This window comes from Microcebus murinus, chromosome 12 (genome assembly GCF_040939455.1).
Source record: "Microcebus murinus isolate Inina chromosome 12, M.murinus_Inina_mat1.0, whole genome shotgun sequence".
NCBI lineage: Eukaryota > Metazoa > Chordata > Mammalia > Primates > Cheirogaleidae > Microcebus > Microcebus murinus.
Window position 1 is genome coordinate 9,587,686 of NC_134115.1, and position 15,179 is coordinate 9,602,864.

At 51.1% G+C, this 15,179-nt stretch overlaps 1 protein-coding gene across 5 annotated transcripts in view; it reads left to right on the forward strand.

The window, feature by feature from the left end:
* Positions 1-467: 467 nt before the first annotated feature.
* FGD3 (FYVE, RhoGEF and PH domain containing 3) overlaps positions 468-15,179 on the forward strand; it is a 63,379-nt gene continuing 48,667 nt past the window's right edge. For 2 of the 5 annotated variants that reach the window (XM_076008502.1, XM_076008504.1), the window contains exon 1: positions 12,860-13,151. In XM_076008502.1, coding sequence (XP_075864617.1) covers positions 12,889-13,151 — 263 coding nt within the window. In that variant the 5' untranslated portion in view covers positions 12,860-12,888. Of the gene's footprint in view, positions 531-12,859; positions 13,152-13,203; positions 13,360-13,437; positions 14,259-15,179 lie in introns of those variants that run through there. The other 3 variants (XM_076008505.1, XM_076008506.1, XM_076008503.1) reach the window with 3 other exon arrangements.

Below are 15,179 nucleotides of genomic sequence, written 5' to 3' on the forward strand. Positions count from 1 at the left end.
AGCAAAGCTTCCAGACCCCTGAAACGGGGTTCACTGTGGTGACCAAGTACTTAAAAGTTCCTGCTACCTCAGGACCCTCTAGAAAGCCCGTCAGAGGTGGTGGGTCGGGGCAGAGGTGTCCAGAAAAATAAGCAGTATTTCCTGCCGGCCAGCCGGACCCTCCCGCGTGCGCCCCGAGCGCAGACCCGCAGGCCCGTCTGCCGCCGGCCCGCCCCCGTTGCCGTGGCGACAGTCTGCGGCACCCGGCCGGCGCCCCTCGCCCGCCTGGCTGGCTCCCCACGTGCGGCTTTGTCAGGCTCAGAGCGTCCCTGCAGCTGTGGGCGAGGACACAAGGCTGCGGCCTGTGGGTGCCGAGGGGCCCCGGCCGGGCCGCGCGCAGGACCCGCGGAGCAGTCCGGCCGCCGGCGAGGCCCCCGAGACCCGGCTCCTCTCCTCCCGAAGCTGCCCCGCGGAGTCGGCCTGCGCTGGGCTGGGGGGAGCCTCGGGCTTTTGTCTGATTTTTAAATGGTTTTCGTCCTCAAGGGAAGGCGGTGAGTAGGATTTGAGAGGTGGAGACTTCCCCCTGGTTCAGGTGCCTCTGCGAGCCTGTGCGGGGTCGCTTTCCGCAGAGTCCTGGGCTGGGCGGCTGTTCATTTTCCAGGGGGTGGGGCCGGCGGGGCCTTCTGCGGGAGGAGGGGTGGCCGCCTGGTGTGTGATCCGAAGAGGGGTTTTGATCAGCCCTTGTCCCCTCCTGAGCATGGCAGAGTCGGGACTGAGCCGTGGAAGACCACCGGGGCTGTCCTGGCGGTGGGTCCCGGGGTCCCCGGCTCTTGAACAGAATGATCTGGGGTACCTACTGAATACGGGCCAGGTCGCTCGCTGTGCTGTGACCTGGTTTATAACTGGATTTCCCACCCGTGCCCGCCCTTTCCATTTCTTTTCAAATGGATAGAAGGGAAAATAGTGTGCTTGAAAAACACACCATTGCCTATGAGGTTGCCATGGCAATGGGGACCCCATGTCAGTTTGCCTTTTCTTTATTTTTGTTAATGTTACTATCACTGCTCGACATTTCCCCTAAGTGTCACCTCTTGTAAGGGAGAAAATAAAACCAGCGTGAAAAGGGGTGCGTTGCTGTGCGCAAGTCTGAGGTTCATTAAGACAGCCAGCCCTTGGGATAAACACGGCAGGAACTTTATAGAAAGAGGCTGTACAGCCAGGCCCTGATTTGAGGTTTGTACCTCTGGTCCTTGGGGACTCCAGGTTGTCACTGACTCTTTGGCTGCATGTTTCTTACACTCTGTGTCTGTGAATTACGATACTTACGATGTTGTCATTTTCTAGGATAACTGGGAAAAACAGGCATCATTGCCTAAAATCAGTTTGAAGTGAAAAGAATGAGTGTGTGTGTTGTATCTATGGTGTGTAGGGGGGAAGGATTTACTTTTCAAACTGTTAAGATGACAGCACCCTCAGCCCTAGTGAGTTGTCGCAGGGGATTTGTATTGTGCAGAAAAGTTACACGTTTCTCAGTGGCAGCGAATCCCAGCTGCTCTCTGGCAGCCACCCGAGGCTCTTCCAGGGCCCTGTGTTTGGGCAGTGGGTGGTCAGCTGAAGGCCACCTGGCTTTAGACACATGGCCTTCTGGCTTTGGACACAGGGGCCCAGGGGCCCGGGGCCCAGCCTGGCTCACCAAGGGTCAACAGCTCCCTCTGTCTGCTCCAGGGTCGGGCTGTGTCCCGAGGGCACCTCTTCATCCTCAGGTCTCGGAACTCAAAGAGAGACACCATTATAGGCAGGGCTTGGGTGGGGGGCAGAGGCCTCAGTTTCCTCATCTGCAAAATGAGGGTAATGACAGCTTGTCCCTTGGGCGCTTCATGAGGCTCCGGGATGACCTCCGTGGTCTTGGCTCTGCTCCGAATGCCCAGGAGCAAGAGGAATGTGTGGTCTGCGGTGTCAGAGCAGGACACATCCTCCGCCACTGTGGGCACACGCACTGAGGGGCAGGTGCCTTGAAGGGAGATAGGTGTGGATGGAAATCTGGCCCCATCCTGGCGTGTTTCCTCAGCTGTAAATGGGGTCATGTGTCACCCGCCAGTGGCTTGCTGTGGGGTGAAGGCGCTGATGGGTGCATTGCACTGTGTGTAGCCTGCACGGGAGCCTCTCAGCCTCAGTGGCGTCTGACAAGCGCATGCCCGTCTGCAGCGGAGCGTCTGCCCTTCCTGGCTGTGCGGGAGACATGCACGTCCATTTCTCATTGTCGCTGTGTGCCCCTTCCTCAGCCCACGAGCACTGGTGCCCGCTCAGGCCTGAAGCTTCAGGTCAGTGGTGGAATGTCCACATTCTCCAGGACATCCAAGGAGGGGTGTCTGGGAAGTCATGTGTGGGGACACTCAGGAGCAGGATGGGGTTGGGGTATGGCTGTGGCTCAGCATTCCCGGGTTCGCTGGGGCTACTAGGTGGCTCTGGGCCTGGCGTGCATCTGCGTGGGCCGGCGGTCTGCAAGGGTGAGGTGCTCATGTGTGCAGAATTGTGCCCAGAAAGAGGAGTCTGAGGCTGCCCCTTCCTTGCCAGCACTGCTATCCCTGGTGTGCCACTGTTACTGCCCTGCAGGTGCCAGTGAGGGGTGTGGACCCTCCTCCTGCCACAGCCTGCTGAGGAGCTCCCACTGTCCCTGCTGCCCAAGGAGCCCTGTGCCCACCAGCAGGGGCTCAACTAACCAACTAACCAACCAACTCATCCACTCCCTTCCTTCTCTCTCTTGTCTCCCTTTTCTTCCTGCCCTCTTCCCTCTCTCCCTCCTTCCTTACTCTTTTTTCTTTTCCTTCTTCCTTCTTTTGTTCATATCTTATTCTAGAAAGGATATGATTCAGCTTAATGTACAAAGGATAAAAATAAATAGTGAGGATAAGGATAAATAAAAAGTGAGAGCATCTGTGCAGAACAGTAAGATGACTTTTAAAAGAAAAGAAAGTAACAAAAAGCGAGAGCAGGTTGTATTTTTCCGATAGATCTTGGAGTGGAGACAGTAAAACCTGAGTATGCACTTGGGAGGTTCTCGCCCCCAGGGATTGTGGTCCCTGTTTGCATGGGCCAGGACTGTTCTGTGGGGATTCTGGACTTGGGCCAACACTCCTGAGTTCCTGACAGCGGGTGGGGGATGAAGGGGGTGCGGAAGGGCCATTCAAGGTTGGCAAATTTAGCCCGAGACTCAGGAGGGGTCTGCAGGACAAGAGCCCCTAAATGAGTGGGGCCAGCTCAGGGACAGGTCTGTCCTCCCTGCCTAGACAGATGGAAATGGAGCCAGGGGCCCTTTTTGTGCCACACGCAGGAGGGGAGCTGACACCCCCCTCTCCAGTGCTGGAGGTTTGCTTCTCCCCAGAGCTGGCTGCCCGGCGCATCTGGCCCTGAGGAGAAGGAGGAGAGGGGAGGCGGCAAGGAGAAAGCCTTGGGGCTGGCAGGGGCCGCAGGGGTGAGGGCTGCCTAGACGTCAGGGTGCTCCACTCCAGGTCTAGCGTGTTCACAAAGGAATCCAGTTGGTCTTTTAGAAATTCAACTTTGGGGCTTTTAAAATGAAAATGGAGAATATGAATAATGCTTGTTGAATGAATAAATGAAGAAGGGATTTTGATTTCTGGTAACTAATTTCTAGTCATTCTAATCATTCCTAGCCCATCTTCTCTGGGTAAATTATTTTGCATCTGAGATATTCCAGCTAGACACAATCAACAAGGTATTTTAATAGAATTTTGTGCTGAATGCATCTTATACTGAACTTGTAACATCCTAAAATAAAGTGCAGCGTGTGTAGACTTTGTTTCTTGTGTTCTTAGTCCTTGAAACATCCGTGCACCGAGGATCCATGCAGCAGCTGCAGAGGCTGCGGTGGCCCTAAACCGAGTGAGCAAAACTGCTGGCCTGACACCATGGGAGTGAAGGAGGCTTGGGGGTCCTGCTCAGCAGACCGAGCTTGCTGCCTGCAGAGAGGATGCCTCTTCTTCCCCAGGCCCAGGACAGACGAAATTTGGGGGTGTAAGATCTTCAGTGGCAAAAGGGGTGTCTGCTCCTCTGACCTTCTTGGTAATCTTTTTTTTTCTTAAGTTCTAAAAAATTTTGTCTGAAAAACAAACTGTGTTGCTTAAGGAATAATTAAGTGCCCTAATTTATCTATTAGAGTCCATGTGTGACTCCCCAGGGCTTCTTAACATCCCCTGGTTTCTAGCTCATGTGCACGGTGCATGGGGCTGCTGGTGGGGTGACCAGAGCACGTCTCTGTTCATTCTCCAGTATGCAAAGGGCATATTCATATATTATGGCTGAAAATCAAAATGTTATAAATAAAGCTGCAACTCCCTTTGTCTTCCACCCTCCAATTCAAAAGTTCCCCTTAACAGTGTGAACAGCTGTGCCTGAGTTGCTCAGACCCCTGCAGAGGGCCACTCCTCCCTCCCTCCCTTCCTTTCTTCCTCCCTTAAGAGAGTGCTGCTGTGAGCATCTTCAGGTGCCTCCAATCCCATCCTTTCCCGTTATCTTCTCCTCCCAGGCCCCCCCAGCTCAGCATCGAGCCCTTAAAGGAAGCCCTCTAAATAAACACATGCAGTTGAATTCTGAATAGCCTCTGGTTAATCAGGAGCAGAGACTAAAGACTGAAAAGTAACGGGTGGATCCCAGTGACTGTGAAAATACCACTTGGCAGAGTGAGATGTCGAGATTGGACAGGGAGTGCACAGGAAGGACCTGCATCTCCCTGGGCTTGTGAGCGGCTCTGGTCGACGCTGTGCAGCTGTCTCATCACAATGCTGGAATTATCCTTTATTCAGGGCTGATTGAGTGGGGGCGTGGCCACCCCTTCATTGCCTTAGTTTTTATGTATCGCTCTCTATTTACACATTGATAATTTTTTCTTACAGGGTGGGGAAAAAAAAAGCACCAGGCACACAGCACTTTTGTTTAAATGTAGACACATCAGAGCTTTTTGTTAAAGATAAGAAACAATTGCTTCCACTTCAAGCTCAACGTTATCATAGCCTGTGCAGCTCTGTAATTAGTCTCCTGACTGGAAAGCTCTCAAAATGTCACTTCGTCTAACAGGAATTGCTTCTCCGGTTCAATGCTAAAGGCTCCTCTTGGCTAAGATGACTAACTGTCAACTATTTTTAAAGGAACTTTTTTTCTTTTTTTAACTATGGAAGTAAAGCGAGTGAGACTAGTCAGTCAGCCCCTCACTGCCACACTTCAGCATTTTACATTGGTTCTCCCGGGGAGCCCCCAGTAGCCTGGTGTCGGGGTGTAGGGGCTCACCCAACGTCACCGTCACACGGGCCTTGCGCTTCCAGATCTGGGCGCATCCACGCTCCTAGCTGCCTGACCAGGAGGGAGGGCAGCTATGGTAAAGGCAGTGCCAAGGTTTAGGAAACATTGTCTGTCTTTGGGATGCAGTTTCAGTTTAAAGCAACCTAGAAAACTTTTTGCAAAAAATGTGTTTCCAGAAAGCAAAATTATACTCAGAGTCCCTTCTCTTTTGGTTTCTTGACCACATTTTTCTTTAGAGAGATTTAGAACAGCTAAGTAGCAATTAAATTTTCCAAACATAAACAGATGTGGAGACAGCTGGCTTTTATTGGGCAATAGCTCCAGGCTGGAATCTCGGATGAGCAACGAGAAGCTTTTATTCTCTTATTTTTATGCAGGTTGGCTTTTCTCTCAATTACAAATATAATAAATGTTCATTGCAGAAGTGTATATGTTACTGAGAAGCATCGAGAAGAAAACAGAAATTCCTGGAAGCTCACTGCCCAGAGAGGGCCACAGTCTCAGTCACAGACTCGGCCTCCCTCTGGGAGCCTTTGTTTCCCTGGGTCTGCCTACTGTTAGGTCTGGTGTTCAGTAGGACTTGTCTTGGGGCCTGAAAGCTGACAAAGGTGCCCCCTCTCCAAAGCCCACTGGAAATAACGACTCTGGTACCACCCTCCTCCACCCCTGGCTACTCTGATATTTCTGTGGCTTTCTCCCGCAGTGTCAAAAGGATGAGAATAACCCAAGGGATACACCTTTTCCTATCCTTGGGGTCTGAAGGGAGCCAGGAAGGATATGGGAACTGTGGCTTTTGGTTCCCAAAGTCAGGTGGTGATTGGAGAAGAAGTGGGGCCTGAGCCCTGTGCCTGTGCAGCCCAGGTGACTGGCGGTAAGCCTAACAACTACGCAGAAGGGCAGGTGCAGGGGCCACCTTGTCCAGGAGGAGCGGCAGCCTCCTTCTTTGGAAATGGTCTTCAGAGCCTGCAGATTGTTCTTCTGTACCTTGTAGCTTCTCAGCAAATGCTTGTTGACTCATTGAGTGAAGGCATTTGACCTCTCTGAACCTCGGTTTCCTGTCGCTGAATGGGACTCTTACTTCCAGGCTCTTTATTTGCCTCAAGTCCCCGAGCCCGTGGCTTCCCTGTCGTGCTCCCCGGGCTGTGTCCTAGTGACCAGCTGCCTTGGCTACACCTCACTGGGCTCTGAGTGGCATGGCCTTGACAGTTACTCTACCTCCCTGAACCATGGCTTTCTCTTCTGGAAGAGAGAAATGGAGAGGATGCTTGCAGGCTGCAGCACAGTTCACCAGTGTTTATGGGAACTCATGGTCTGGCTGGAGAATGACAGTGACACAAGGTCTGCCAGCAGGCAGACTCTGGAGCTTGTATGGGCAGTGAGAGAGGACTGGCTGGGTGGCCAAGGAGCAGAGGGAACAGGCGTGAGGGACAGGGCACATGAGGGTAGGAAGATGCTCCGAGTGCTGTTGGTGAGGCCAGCAACCAGGCTGGGAGGCCGGCAGGGGCCAGGGCCCAAGAGGGCCAACTTTGTGATTCTGCCAAGAAATCCAGACATTACTGTGTACCACTTGTCAACTCACTGTTTTCCTGAGAGTCAAAGTACTCCATTATCTCTCTCTGTCTTTTTTAAAATGAAACCTTTTATTTTGAAAAAGCTGTACAATCGCATGCAGTTGTAAGAAATAATACAGAGATGTCTTGGGCCTTTATCCAGGCTCCACCCGTGATAACACCTTGCACAATGGTGTAGAACCACAGCCCAGCCGAGAATTCAACGCTGATACAGTCCAGATACAGGCCAGCCAACACCACAGACACCCTCCTGCTGCCCTCTGACATCCGCACCCACTTCCTGCCTGCCCCTGACAACTGCTAATCTGTTCTCTGAGCCTGCAATTTTGTCATTTTAAGAATATTATATCAATAGAATCACACAGTATGTAACTTTTTGGAATTCTCTTTTCTCAGTCAGCATAGTTCCCTTGGGATTCACCCAGAGTGTGGGTGTGTCAATGGTGTATTCTCTTTTATGCTGAACAGTGTTCCGTGGTGTGGACATAACACAGTTTAATCACTCGTTTATTGAAGGACAACTGGGTTGTTTTGGCTTTACGAATAAAGCTGCTCTGAACATACTTGTACAGATTTTTGTGTGAATATAAGTTTTCATTTCTCTGGGATAAATGTCTGGGAGTGCAACTGCTGGGTCGTAGGGTAGTCGCATGTTTAGTCTTGTAAGAACATTCCAAACTGTTTTCCAGAGTAGCTGCACCATTTTACACTCCCACCAACGATGTGTGAATGATCCAGTTTCTCAACATCTTCACCAGCATTAGATGTTGTCACTATTTTTTATTTTAGATAATCTTATAGTTGTGTAGTGATAGATAGCTCACCGTGGCTTTGATTGGCATGCTCCTAATGGTGATGAAAACATCCTTCCATGTGCTTATTTGCACCTGTATATCCTCTTCAGTGAAATGTTTCTTAGTATCTTTTGCCTGTCTTTAAATTGGGTGGTTCGTTTGGTGATACTGTTGAATTTTGGGAGTTCTTTATGTATTTTATAAACTAGTCCTTTATCAGATATGTGGCTTGCAAAAGTTTTTCTCACAGTCTGTAGCTTGCCTTTTTGTCCTCTTCACAGGGTCTTTTACAGAGCAGAAGCATAACACGTAACACGTCGTGTTCAGCTCCGTAGCTGTGGACCGAGCCTTCATGTTGGCGCTGTGATTCCTCCCACTCTATTCCGCTTTGCCAAAATTGCTTTTTCCATAAAAATTTTAGAATAAACCTGTCCATATCTATGAAAGATCTTGCTGTGATTTAGATAAAAATTTAATTAAACCTGTAGATCACTTTGGTGAGGATGGATATCTTTACTTTGTTGTATCATCAATCCATGAACACAGCATGTCTATTTTTTTAGATCTTTTATTTCTTTCATCAGCCTTTTGTAGTTTTCAGCATATAAGCATTATGAATTTTGTTAGATTTACACCTAAATTTTTTTTTGAATGTGGGTAAATGGTGAAGTAGTTTTAACTTTAGCTTGTTTTAACAAACAAATCTGTTTGTTCATTGTCTGTATATACAAATTCAAGTGATTTTTTTTTTTTTCTTTTTTTTGAGACAGAGTCTCACTTTGTTGCCCAGGCTAGAGTGAGTGCCGTGGCGTCAGCCTAGCTCACAGCAACCTCAAACTCCTGGGCTCAAGCGATCCTTCTGTCTCAGCCTCCCAAGTAGCTGGGACTACAGGCATGCGCCACCATGCCCGGCTAATTTTTTCTATATATATTAGTTGGCCAATTAGTTTCTTTCTATTTATAGTAGAGACGGGGTCTCGCTCTTGCTCAGGCTGGTTTCGAACTCCTGACCTTGAGCGATCCTCCCGCCTTGGCCTCCCAGAGTGCTAGGATTGCAGGCATGAGCCACCACGCCCGGCCTCAAGTGATTTTTGTGAATTGATTTTGTATCCATGACCTTGCTGAATGCACTTATTAGTTCTGGGACTTTTTGGTAGTTTCTTGGGATTTTCTTTGGGGACAATCATGCCATTTGCAAACATGAACAATTTTATTTCTTCCTTTTTGCTCTGCATGTATTTTACTTCCTTTTCTGGCTTTATGACACTGGCTAGAACCCCCACCATTATGTTGAATAAGAGGGGTGAGAGCAGACATCCCCGCCTTGTGCCCACCTTTAGAGGCTACTATGGGCTGAACTGTGTCCCTGCAAAATTCATGTTGAATTTCCAGCCCCCAGTACCTTAGAATGTGAGTGTATTTAGAGAGGAGGCCTTTAAAGAGGTAACTAAGTTAAAACGATGCTCAGCGGTGGGCTCTGATCCAATATGACTGGTGTCTGATATGAAGAGGTGATTAGGACACAGGCACACAGAGGGCGAAGACCGTGTGAGAACACAGAGGACGGCTATTTGCAAGCTAAGGAGAAAGGCTTCAGGAGAAAGCAATTCTGCTGACACCTTAATCTGAGACTTCCAGCCTCCAGGACTGTGAGAAAGTAAGTTTCTGTTGTTTCAGCCTCTCAGCCTGTGGGGCTTTGTGATGGCAGCCCTGGAAAACCAAGGCATGACCCTTCAGAGCTCCACAGGTTCCCACTGCTCTGACTTCATGAGCTAGTTCTGCCTGTCCTTGAACTTCACCTGATGTGGTCTTTCGTGTCTGGCTTCTTTTGAGATCCGTCCATGTCACTGTTATGTCGGTGGCTCGTTCCTTTTTATCGCTGAGTCAGGTGGCATGCACATTACAGCGACACCACACTCCGTTTATTACGCATTCTCCGGTTGTCTCCAGTTTTGGGTTATTGTGAATACAGCTGCTATGGACATTGGTGTACAGGTCTTTGTGTGGACAGATGTTTTCTTTTCTCCTGGGTAGATACCTAGAAGTGGAATTGCTGGGCCCTAGAGAAGGTAGGTGTTTGTTTAACTCTGTGGGAAAATACCAAACAGTTTCCCGAACTGGCTGTACAATTTTCTGCTTCCACTAGCATGAGAGTTTTGCTCTGAGAGCTCTGTTTGCTCCACATTCCTGCCAACACTTGGCATTGTCAGTGTTTTTAATGGCAGCCATTCTGACGGGGGTGTAATAATACTTCATTGTGGTTCTAATGTGAGTTTCCCTGGTGACGTGGGATGTTGACTGCCTTCCCACATGCTTATTGTCCATTTAGGTAACTTTTTAGTCAAATACCTGTTCTAGCCTTTTTCTTATTTTTTAAATTGAATTGTTTGTCTTTTTTCTTATTGATTTATAGGAATCTTTATATATTCTGGACAAGTCCTTTGTCAGATGTGTGTATGGCAAATGTTTTCTCCCAATCTGCGGGTTCCCTTTTAAAAATCGTTTTAAAGACTTCATTTTTTAGAGCAGTTTTATGTTCACAGTAAAATGGAGAGGAAGGTACAGAGATTTCCTGAATACCCGTTGTCCCTGAACATTCAGGGGTGCCCCCATTATCAACACCCCCCACCAGAGGATACCTTTGTTACAACTGATGAACCTGTGCTGACGCATTGTCACCCGGAGTCCGTATGGGTCTTGCCTTTTCATGTTCCTACTGGTGTTTTGGCGGAAGTTTGTCATGTTGATGAAGCTGTTTATCAAGTTTTTCTTTTGTGGCTAGTGACTTTTATATCCTAAGAAATTTTTGTCAATCTCAAATTCATAAATATTTTCACCTATGTATTTTTAGAAACGCTGTACTTTTAGCATTCACAGTTAAGATTTTGGTTCATTTCTAGCTATTTTCTATGTCTAGTTTGAGTGAGGAGGCAAGGTTCATTTTTCGGTATGAATATCTAAATGTTCCATCACTATTTGTTGAAAGGACTTTATCTTTCCCCATTGATGTGCTTTGGCACTTTTGTTGAAAATCGAACAATTGAACAAATGAATGAAAATCTATTAGTAGCATTGGTCTATTTCTCTATCCCTATGCTGATACCACACTGTCTTGCTTTTAAAATGCATTTCATTTTATTTATTATGGCAATCATTTTATTTAATAAAATAAATTACTTACTATATTAAGTCTTGAAATTCGGTAACTGACGTAACTAGTTCTCTGTTGTTGGGTGTTCAGCACATCTCCAGCATTTCCCCATGAGAAATAGGACTGTTCGGATTGTCCTTGCTCATGTGTGTGGGTATTTTGGAGGGTTGATGTCTGAAAAGTTGTCCCCTATGTCCTCTATGTCCTCATGTCCCCATGTTCCCATGTTTCCGTGTCCCCATGTCCCTATATCCTCGTGTCCCCATGTCCCTATGTCCCTGCTTCCCCATGTCCCCATGTCCCTGCTTCCCCATGTCCCCATGTCCCCGTGTCCCTGTATCCCTGTATCCTGGTCTCCCAGTGTCCCCATGTCCCCATATCCTCACATCCTCATGCCCATCACAAACGAGCCCAGGGTTTGCCTCATGCCGTGTGCTTGGTAAACATAAGTGGCCTTCCTCCTTAAACCTTCCACTGGAAGGCTGCAAGATCACCATGGGCATATGACTTCACTGAGAAAGTGCACCCCAAGTGTCACCTCTAGACACCGGGTGGACACTTTCCCCACGGGGGCAAACTAGTAGCCCTGGGGAGGAATGGTGTGTGGCGGGGTAGCGAGCCCATTATTTTTTCCCTTCTCCGTGTTTACTGGGTGGTGCATCGTCTCCTCACTGATTTGTAAAGACATCTCTCGTGTCCCCTCCGTGCACACACGCATGTGCGCACACGTACACGCAAGCGTCGCACACCCTTCCTCGCCTGCGGTCTTGTGCCCGGCACCTTAATTGGGCAACCTGTTTGCAGGTCTCTCTCTTGTCAGCCTTTGGGCAACCTGAGGCAAGGTCTACATTCCTCACTCCTTGGGAGCTTGGCCTAGACGCAGGCCTGGTCTTAAATTCTCACGCTCCCTTTCCCCAGTTGTGAGGCTTTAAGAAGCTCGGTGACGTGCCTGAGGTCACACTGCCCGTGAGTCAGGGTGCAAGCCCGAGTCCAAGCCCAGGTGCCCTTTGAAACACTGGTCACCTCCTCCTGGTCACAGCTGGGTGTGGCAGCTCAGCTTCCTTAGGTAGGTGGCAGCAGGTAGGGTCAGAGGGAACCTGGGGACAAACTCCACATCACCTCGGTCTTCAGCTTCCTGGAGGAGGACGCACTATGTATCTGGGGCTGGGATCCCAGGGCCGGCACGTGGTCCCTCTCGCTGCGTGTTTGTCAAGGGGATCCATTAGCGTGTCACTGTAGAATTCTTCCAATCTTCTTGGGTTGAGAGGAAGAATACCTGGGAGGTGAAATGAGTAGCATATTCCAGCCCAACACCCTCACTCCATGCCCCACAAACATTTGTAAATATTTAGAGCAGCTGAGTGTGGGAGCAAGGGCCGTGGACAGCGTCTGGGAACTTGTGGCGGAGCCCTCCACTTCATGCTCTGTGGCAAGGTTAAGGGAAATCACTACGGGTTGCAAAGATCGTCCTGCTAACTGGTCCCTTTGATGTTTTGTTTATCCATAGCTTCATTTTTTTCTTTTCTTTTCTCTCTCTCTCTCTCTCTTTTTTTTAGCACAGCAGAATGTCATGCTACATAGCTTGAATTTTTTGGTCACACACCCAAACGACATTATGTCCTCTGTGCAAGGTGCTGCCACAGGTGCCTTGTGAAGGATTGCCCAGGGAGCCCCCTCATGGCACCGTGAGGGCTGTACCCCTGTCTGACACCAAGGACACTGAAGCCCAGAGAAATTGCTTTGCTTTTAAAATAAGAATTCAAGGCTAGATTAAGAAACCATTACTGAAATTGAGGCAGAATTTGCAATCAAAGCCTTTCAAGACACCTATGTTATTGCTTGTTGATTCTACCCCCAAACAACAAGGGAGCCCTCCTGCTGGGTCTGTCCAGGTGCGGGGGGGGGGGGGGGGGGGGGGGGGGGGGGGGGGGGGGGGGCGGGCCCTGCCGGAGCAGGCCTAGGGCACCAGGTCTCCCAGGGAGCACCTTGAAATAATCCGTTTGCAGCAGGGCCTCTGCATTTTCCAACTTTCCATGGCCATTTCACTGTTCCCACCCAGAAAGGTCTTAGGAAGCCTCTGATGGTGTTTCTAGCCTTTCCTTGGCCTGTCTGGTCTGGGGCCAGCTCCCTCGCCGCCTGCTGGACCCCTCCTCCCCGGAGGCCTCTGCAGCCACACACCTGCTCGGAAAAGCCGACAGAGGCAGAAGCGGGAGGATGGCTATGCTGGGTCCTCTGTGCCCAGAGCACTCAGGGGCCCTGCAAGCAGCACCTGTTAAACTTTAAACCGGCACTAGCTGCTGCAGCTGTGGGCCAAGCAGCCCGGCGTGGCGAGAGCTGTGGATGGTATGTTCACAGTCGTCCCCACCACCCTGCAGATGAGGCACCTCCAGAACCAGCCAGCCAAGCTCCTCTGACTCCGGGTAGTGATGCGGAAATGCAAATACACTGTCGTTTTGTGACCCATGTTGTGAAAATTAGAAAAAGGAAGTTGTGTTTTGCTGTTGCGTGAGTTCAGCCCTAGAGGAGAAACACGCTTGACTTTGGAAGACCGGTGAGTGGGGTTTGCTCCCAGGGTCCTCTCTGAGCCCTACGAGCCTGTCTGGATTTGTGCGGGGGACTTGGGGGTGGTGGGGGCATTCAGCGCAGGAGCCATTTGAGGGAGACGGATGTTTTCAAGGCAGGAAGCTGCTCTGGTAGCTCTGAACAGGGTCTTGTTTTTGTTCTGTTGTTTTCTGTGGGTTCCTCTGGCATTATTTGCAAAAAGTTGGAGTCATTATGAGCATCAAATGGCAAGTGTGAGAAGCCTTTGTAAACTGCTGAGTGCCGGGACAGCGCTGGCTGTTGTCTGGGGACGGTGCCTGCCTGCGCCCTCAGCAAAGCCCCAAGCCCGGCAGGGGCCCGGGTCCGAGGCTGACGGGCTGCAGGTGCGCCTGCCTCAGCCAGTGGGACCCCGGCCCAGGCCCTCTCACGGGACCCAGGCCGGGGGGCCACTGGGTCTTCCTCTGTCCGGACAGAGGAGGATGGTCCCAGACATGTCCTGGGGGCTAGGCCTCCCCACAGTGTGGCTCTGGAAGCCTCCTCGGCGATCTGCTGTTTAGACATGAACAGACCTAGTGTGCAGTGTGGCACTACTAAGGAGAGCTGAGCCCACCAGGGCCTCCTCAGGACACCATGCCATGGCCAGACAGCACTGGACAGCCGCAAGGCCACCTTGAGAGGCTCATAGCCTGAGGGCAGGGTCACAGTGGCAGTGGCGGTACAACTGATGCCACCATGGTCGTGCCCGCTGTGCAGAGGGGAAGATGAGGCCCGAGGGGGAGGGGCATATTCAAGGACGCAGGGCATAGCCACACCCAGAGCACCGGCTCCTGGGAACCTGCGGGTGCAGGTGCGCGGTTCGGGGCTCCTGTCCTTGTGGCTCACCGGGGCGTTTGCATGTTCCTGGGGTCGGTGAGTGCTGTGGGGTGGAGAGCTGCTGCCGGCCCCTGAGGGTGACGGAAAGGTGGGCCTGGGGCTTCTGAGACTGGGTCAGAGAAAGGAAGCTGGACGACAGGCCGGGGAAGGGGGGGCAGGAGCTGCGGGGCACAGAGCCCTGCTGGAGCCACCCCAGTGCCGTGACTTTGGGTAGCTGCTCAGACTCTGTTTCCATTTCCTTGTCTGTAAAATGGCAACTAAGTCTCGTCAGGCTCTCAGTGTTTTGAGGCTGGGTGTGCTGAGTGCAGCTCTGCTACTGCTCACATCTGTCCTCACCAGTGCCCATGACAGACATTGTTCAGCTATTCTTGTGGGAGAGGAAACTGAGGCGCAGAGCACTTCACTGGCTCGCCCGGGGCCCCTAGCCTGCGAGCTGCCCACTGGGCCCCAACACAAGTCTTCTGAGCCCAACAACTTGTTCAGCAGCCCCGGTTGGGTGGGGCTGGCCAGCTGGGTGTGGAGGGGAGGAAGTGGTTTGTCCCCAGCTGGGCTGTTGCCGGAGGCTGAAGGCCAGCAGTTCCACTCCTTGGGGGCGAGGTCTGTGTCTACACAAAGACCGGCACCTCCCCACGTGCAGGCCCCTCAGAGCCACACCGGGCTGCATGCCCTGCACACAGAGGCCTGCAGCCCTGCTCTGCTGAGGTTATGGCCGAAGTGACCTGGTCCTGAGAGGCCTGGCCGCCGTGTGAGGCCAGGAGAGCCACAAGCCTCAGAGGGCGTGCCTGGCTTTGCTGTCCTGTGCCCCCTTGAGGGCCCCGGGGGAGGCCCGTGGAGGAGAACGGAGACCCAGGGAGTGGCTGCTGCGTGTGCCGGGAGCTCCCACTGCATCCTGCCCACCTGCCCTAGGTGGCCCATCAGGACCCACATTTACAGATGAGGACACTGAGGCGCTGCAGT